This window comes from Capsicum annuum, chromosome 3 (genome assembly GCF_002878395.1).
Source record: "Capsicum annuum cultivar UCD-10X-F1 chromosome 3, UCD10Xv1.1, whole genome shotgun sequence".
NCBI classification, from domain to species: Eukaryota; Viridiplantae; Streptophyta; class Magnoliopsida; order Solanales; family Solanaceae; genus Capsicum; species Capsicum annuum.
In genome coordinates, this window is record NC_061113.1 from 240,128,720 (window position 1) to 240,136,732 (window position 8,013).

At 33.4% G+C, this 8,013-nt stretch overlaps 1 protein-coding gene across 1 annotated transcript; it reads left to right on the plus strand.

The window, feature by feature from the left end:
• Window positions 1–2,567: 2,567 nt before the first annotated feature.
• LOC107862779 (miraculin) lies at window positions 2,568–4,165 on the plus strand. Its single transcript, XM_016708436.2, has 2 exons — window positions 2,568–2,937; window positions 3,552–4,165. The coding sequence occupies exons 1-2, from the start codon at window positions 2,689–2,691 to the stop codon at window positions 3,975–3,977; spliced, it is 675 nt and encodes a 224-aa protein (XP_016563922.1). The 5' UTR covers window positions 2,568–2,688; the 3' UTR covers window positions 3,978–4,165.
• Window positions 4,166–8,013: the final 3,848 nt, after the last annotated feature.

Consider the following 8,013-nt stretch of genomic DNA (forward strand, 5'->3'; position numbering starts at 1 on the left):
GGGGGTTGTATGAACCGACGAGGGGGGGGTGGTATGAGCCGGGGGGGTATGAACCGTCGGGGGGGTCGGGTCAACGCCGGGGAGCGAACGACCGGGGGTCAGGTCGGGTCAGCGCCGGGGACCGGAGGTCGGAGCCGGCGGTCGGATCTGGTCGGCTCCGACGTTCAGCGACGGCGCCGGGGGCCGGGGGCCGAGGGCCGGTGCGCTTGGGATGGAGAGGGGGTAGGGAGAGAGAGAGAGAGAGGGAGAGCCGGCGACCGGAGGTCGTAGCCGGCGGTCTGGTCAGCGCCGGCGACCGTAGGTCGGAGCCGGCGGCCGGATCGGGTCGGCGCCGAAGGTCAGCGACGGCGCCGGGAACCGGGGGCCGGTAAGCTGGCCGGTAAGCTAGTGTATTTAAAAAAAAAAAAAAATTGTAGCTGTTACCAATTTTGTGACGTCCTATAGGGGAGCAAGATATATATATTTAACGTATACATGTGTATATATTTTATAAATTAGTATATAAGTATATTTATATATATTGTAGTATATTTTATAAGTAGTAGTATATATACATTGTATGGTGCATATACACGTGTATATATCTTGTATATTTAACGTATACATGTATATATGTTTTATGAATTAGTATATAAGTATATCTATATATATTGTAATGTATATATATTGTAGTATATATACATTGAATGGTGCGTATATATGAGTAATTGACTAATTGTGTATATGTGTATATATTTTTTAAATTCTAATGGAGTATATACTATATATATAGTGTATATATATTATTTAACGTATTTATAATGTATATAGGTGGGTATATGTAATGTATATTGAAAGAAAGTTTTTTTTTTTATATTTTTGACCGAGTTTGACCGGGTTGGGTTAAGTGGGCCAGGTTAGGATGAGTTTTAATTTTTTTACTGTTTGGCCCGTCCCGTCCCGACCCATTTAGCGCCAAAACCGGCCCTCAACCCAATTAAAATAGAAGGGCCGGTTCCGAATTGGTACGGCCCAGCCCGGCCCGTTTGACACCCATAATCCACACATTACAACTTTAATAAATTACATGGTTGGCTATGTGTCTGAGATGTGAATATAATATATTTTTACAATATATGTATGTGAAATTGTGAATTATACAGACAGCCCACTCAGAATATTTGTAGCCCAAACTGGACCACCAATATAAATATATAGGAGTTAAGCCATCAGTTATCCAGAATGGCGAATGCCTTGTACAAATTAAAATAAAAAATATCTATAAATTACACAAATACACAATTTATGTTTGTAATATTACAAAATTTATGTTTGTAATATTACAAAAAATCCCAACTTCCTAGACATATTACAAAAATTCCAACATATACACAGAATGTTATGTATATGTCGGCTATATTATGTATATTAATAGGGAGAGAGTAAAGTAATTAAAAAAATGGGAGAAAGTGTAATTATTTCTAAAAGGGTTGATATTTATGTTATTTATACAAATAATATTTCTTTCATATTATAGTTACAAGTGTCATTTGCCTAAAGAATATTTAGTTTATCCTATCTTGATATTTTAATAATTTACTTTCACACTGAATATGAATAACAAGCTACCAACAAAAAATGGATATTAATGTCCTGACGCGATCATAGCTAAAACGTGCCAACTGCCAATGAAGAAATTAAATGTCATGCAAGCACATCAATTGCTATGCAACTTTATCTCTCTTCTTAATTTGTCAAGAAAAGTTATATTTTATATTTAAATATAACTAAAATTTAAAATCACATATATTTTTAATGCGATGATTTATAGATAAATATATATTTAAATTAATTTTAAATCATAAATTTTAAAGCTATTAATTTTTTAAAAATTTTATGTCGATCAAACACTACTACATAAATTATGATGGAAGAAGTAGGCTTTCTAAACTCAAGCATCAATGGATCAGATTCAATGGTGACTAATTGATTAATAACACTGCCTATTGAAATTTGGACGTCCACATATATTTATCTACGAAATTTGGACTTCCACTTAGACATATTTATCTATGTAAATATAACTAAAAGTAGAAGTAACTGACTAAATTTATAAGCAGATTAAACTAGTTTATAAGTACTTTTTGATTCGTGTAACCAAGTATATACGTTAAAATCAGCAGAAGCTATAAGTTGGTCTTCATTATTTACGATTTTACAAACTATAAATATATTTTTAACGATTTTATTCTTAATATGTTTTATTAATTCCGAAATACTCTTCACATAAAGCATACTCCATACTCCTTACTCTTTAATCTGGTCTATTTTACTCCTTCGTCCTTTTTAAGTAAAGGTTACTTTTCATTTATACTTTCAAAAGGTAATTTTAACCAAAAAAAAAAGTATTTATCATTCCTTGTTTTAACCAAACATACAAATGTTCTCTTTTATAAGATAATTGTTATTTCTAAAATCAGTTTAACAATTTTATCTTCGAATAATTGCACGTGCATCTTTTTTTATTTTACTTTTATAATTGCGTGCATCACATATATTCTTTTACATATTTTCATGAAAAACATGTTTTTAAAGCGAGGAGGAGCATAATATTTTGGGTTCATTATTTCATCTATAAATAGAAGCTACGTGTGTAGCTCCTCCGTGCATCAACTATCTATACAAAGCAAATTAATTTATTTTTTTTAAATGAAGAGGCTTCTTTTGCTAATTTCACTTGCCCATCTCGTTCTTTCATTTCCATCTTCATGTTCTAGTGCTGCAACAACTCCTAATCAATTGTTGCAGGTGGTGCGTGACATTAATGGTGATATTGTCAAATCAAACGCCAGGTACTTTTTGATGTCCTCAGTACGAGGAGTCGATGGCTTCGGAGGAGTAAGGCGAGGTCCGACGATAAACGGAGCTGGTAACGCTAACTTCGTGTGTCCATTTCAGGTTAGTTGTTGAATTCTATTACCATCTCATGATGTAAATGATTAAATGTTAAAAGATGGAATAATATACTTTAAATTACGCCTGCGTATTTTAACCCTTCGTTTATGCCACATATTCCTTCTTAATTACTCCCTCCATTTCTTTTTAATTGTCATGTTTCGTATTTCAATAGTTAATTTGACTGATTTTTAAAGTTAAATTAAATTAGATTAATTAAATATTTTAAAGTTAAAATTTAGATATTCTATAAGATGCAATTTTTCCTTTTTCAATATTATGGAACAACACATCTTAAAATTTTGATGGGGAAATTTTGTCGTTTCACTCTAAAATAGAGAACTATGACAAGTAAAAGGAAAGAGTTTTTTTTTTTTTTTCCCTTTTGTAATCAACTTTCGAGTAGCCACCATGTGTTTGCTACTCAAAAAGCAAGAAGCAGTTCCTTACAATTAGATGGATTTAATCATTCTATTCTCCAAATTTAAACTACGTACATACAAAAGAGAACCTACTATACAGGTTTAATATAAAGTCTAAAGCAAGAGTGACCAAAAATTATGCTTCTGGTTTGCAGCAAAAGAGTAATATATATTATGTTTTCTATTTGAACACAGGTGGTGCAGTCACCACGAGATTTGGATCGAGGCATGCCAGTGATTTTCAAACCCAAGGCAGGGAAGCAAGTAGAAATCACTGAATCCACTGATGTTAACATCGAGTTTTATCTTGATAATCCAACTGCAAAATGTAACAACACAGTGTGGGAGGTGGAAGGTTTCCCAGGACATTATTACCCAATGTTCTTGTCAACTAATGGGAAAGCAGGAAATCCTTCAGAACTGGCCACTTGGTTTCAGATTAAGAAAGCTGATAGTTCCTCTTATAAGTTGGTGTTTTGTCCATTTGGAGGGTCCCTTTTGTGCAATGACATTGGCATCCAAGTTGTTGATGAACAAAGGCGTTTGGCTGCAAGTGCAGATCATCCCTTCAACTTTGTGTTCATCAAAGATCCTTACATAGGAATTAATTCGATTATATGATATGGTTATGATCAAAATATATGAATCGATCCGTAGATTTCTAAATCCTTTCCATGTTATGTATGTACTAATGTTACTACTTGTGTTTGTTGCACAATAAAATTCTCGAGATCGAAAATAATAATCGAGACAAGAAAAATACTGCAACAATCGATTTATTGATTTCAATAAGTGAGTGTTACAATCTCTATGATTCCTTTGATTCACCTTTTGAACTATAAATTCAAGGGTTTCGAGCTTGATCTTGAACTTGACCTTGATTTGAAGACTTGATGAACTTGATCTCAACTTGTACTTGAATTCAAGGGCCGTTGAGCTTGTTCTTGAATTTTGTAGTCTTGATCTTGAATCTTGAACTTTTTCTTGAATCTTGAACTCTTGAGCTTGTTCTTGAACCTTGAACTCTTGATCTTGAAATTTTGAGCTTGTTCATGAATTTGTAGAGAAATCTGCTGCTTTGATCCACGAACTCTCTCTTGCTTCTTGTTAAACTTGTTCCTCCCTTGATTTTTCTCTCTCGATTTTCTCCTTAATTCGAGGGCTGTCAGTGGCGTATTTCTCGAACGTAGGAACATTTGGATTTGATCTCCATGAAAGGAGGGTTTGTCTTCTTTATGTATTTGATTATCAAGAAGAGAGGGTTTTGATCTTTATGAATGTCTCATGAATTTATTGGGTATTTTCAGATCGTTGATCTCTTTGTAAATATCCCGTGAATTTGTGGGATACAGGAGATCTCGATCTTTTTACGAATACTTATGAATTCATGGGATATTCACAAAGAGATCAAAGATTTGAAAAGTCCCAATATATTCATGGGATATTCATAAAGATCATAACCCTCTCTTCTTGATAATCAACTACATCAAGAAGCCAAACCTTCCTTTCATGGAGATCAAATCCAAATGTTTCTACGTTCGAGAAATACGCCACTAACGCCCCTCGAATTACGGAGAAATTCATATCCAAATCTTCATACATTCGAGAAATATGCTACTGACGGACCTCAAATTACGGAGAAAATCAAGAGAGAAAAATCAAGGGAGGAACAGATTTGTACCCCCATCATTTATCAATAAAACTGTTGTTTTTTCATATTTTTATTTGTGGTTGAAGCTTATTTTTCATGAATTAAATTATGTTGGAAACAAATTGACACGCCCAGTGGGACCAAATCTGCCCTTCATCTCTTCTCTCATAAATCAAATATGCAAATCTGTAGCCGCAGGATCGTAAAGATGGAAGCGGTACTTCAAGACTCGTCTTTGAGTTTCACTACTAAAAAAAAGAGGAAAACCGACCACAAAAACCGACCACAAGTGGTCGGTTTTCCTCAATTTCTGACCACAAAATCGACCAAAGTGCGTGTCGGTAAAACTGTGGTAGCTTTTTAAAAACAGACCACGTGTGGTCGATTATTTTTTAAAATCTTTTTTTAATTCATTATTATTTTATTAAAATAGAAAAAAATGATTTTAAGAATAAAAAAATTCAAAATAAACCGACCACGGGTGGTCGGTTTTATTTTAAAATTTATTAATTAATTTTATTAAAACCGACCACAAGTGATCGATTTTTTTTTCTAAAAAAACCGACCACTCAAGTGGTCGGTTTTTATAAATATTTTTTTTAAAAAAAACTACCACATGTGGTCGATTTTTTTGATAATTTTGTAAAAAAAAATATTGAAAATTTTCAAAATACAAAAATTAAAAAATAAATTATTTACAATATAGCCCACCAATCATTTACAAACATTGATTATTATCTATAATACATCCCACCAATCATATGTATGTAATCAACAAACCACCATAAGAATACAAACATTATTTACAAAATTTATCGAGGTTTCAAATCCAAACTATAAAACATACAAAATACTAAAAACTACAACTCATCGTCCGCATCGTCATTCTCAACCTCATCCATTCAATTATCGATAGTTCGTTGATATATCCCGCTATAATCAGATTCCATCTACACAATCAATCACATTCAAGTGATTAGTTCAAGTCACAAAAGTTCACATTTCAAATACCTACACCTAAACATTTTCAAGTAACTAATTCACTTCACACGTTACCAAACTAAACTTAATTCAAAATGATAAAACGTACCTACACTTAAACATTTTGAAGTCACTAATTCACTTCTCAAGTGACCACACTTTACTAAAATCAAAACACAAGTTCACATTTCAAGTACCTAATTTCAAAACAAATGTCACTATTCCATAATTCAAGTAACGACACTTAAACATTTCAAGTCCCAAAGTTACTTCACACGTTACCTAACAAAACTAAATTCAAAATGAAAAGTTCACATTTCAAGTACCTACACCGAAACATTTTCAAGTCAGTAATTCACTTCGCAAATTACCAAACTAAACTAAATTTAAAATGAAAAGTTCACATTTCATGTACCTACACTTAAATATTTTCAAGTCACTAATCACTTCTCAAGTGACCACACTTAACTATATTCAAAACATGATATCAACCTTTCAAGTAACTATGCTTAAACATTTTCGACACTAATGCACTTCTCAAGTGACCGCACTTAACTAAATTCAAAACACAAGTTCACATTTCAAGTACCTAAACTTAAACATTTTCAAGTCACTAACTCACTTCTCAAGTGACCACACTTAACTATATTCAAAACACAACAACTACACTTAAAACATTTTCGAAACACTTCTCAAGTGACTACACTTAACTATATTCAAAATACAAGTCCACATTTCAAGTAACTACACTTAAACATGTTCAAGTCACTAACTCACTTCTCAAGTGACCACACTTAACTATATTCAAAACATGATATCAACCTTTCAAGTAACTATACTTAAATATTTTCGACTCGCTAATGCACTTCTCAAGTGACCACGCTTAACTAAATTCAAAACACAAGTTCACATTTCAAGTACCTACACTTAATATTTTCAAGTCACTTACTCACTTCTCAAGTGACCACACTTAACTATATTCAAAACACAATTCCACCATTCAAGTAACTACACTTAAACATTTTCGACTCACTAATGCACTTCTCAAGTGACCACACTTAACTATATTCAAAACACAAGTCCACATTTCAAGTACAAACACTTAAACATGTTCAGGTCTCTAACTCACTTCTCAAGTGACCACACTTAACTATATTCAAAACACAAATACATAATTCAAGTAACTACATCTAAACATTCCAAGTCACTAATTCACTTCACAAGTGATCAAACTTAACTAAATTAGAAACACAAGTCCACGTTTCAAGTACCTACACTTATGCATGTTCAAGTCACTAACTCACTTCTCAAGTGACCACACTTAACTAAATTCAAAACACAAGTCCACATTTCAACTGCCTACACTTAAATATTTTCAAGTACTTATTCACTTCTCAAGTGACCACACTTAACTAAATTCAAAATATAAGTCCACATTTCAAGTACCTTAAAAAAAATTTCCTTTAAAGTCCCTACACTTAACCATTTTCAAGTAAACCACTTTCAAAACACAAAATCCCCTTTAAAATCCCTACACTTAACCATTTTCAAGTCATGTACTAGCATTTCAATTCACTACACTTAGCTATTTTCAATTAACTAATTCACATTTTCAAGTCACTATACTTAACCATTTTCAAATAACTATACTTCTATATGTATCCACTTTCAAGTAACTAAACTTAACCATTTTCAAGTCAGTACTACACATTTTGATACAAGAACGACCAGCGACCAAGAACACACCAAAACATACATCCAAAACAGTCCACAAGTTCAAGAGAACCGAGACGACCGCGACGGCTGAGCAGCGGTGGCGTCGCCATTGATGGTAAGGAGGTCTTAGAGGGAGAGAAGGGTAGAGAGAAGTAGAGAGAGGGGGAGGATGTGGATGATCCTTAATTTGCACACAATCAAGTTCAATATTATTCAAATAATTACAAACAACTCAACTAAGTACAAAAAATCGCCTATACATGGAGAAATCAAGATTACACATTGAACTAAATACTATTACAGTAACAG

Bases quoted from the DNA above. Each gene is read 5' to 3' on its own strand.
- LOC107862779 (XM_016708436.2), top strand. From the start codon at position 2,689: ATGAAGAGGCTTCTTTTGCTAATTTCACTTGCCCATCTCGTTCTTTCA. The intron at 2,938-3,551 runs GTTAGTTGTTGA...ATTTGAACACAG, and splicing joins ACTTCGTGTGTCCATTTCAG to GTGGTGCAGTCACCACGAGA.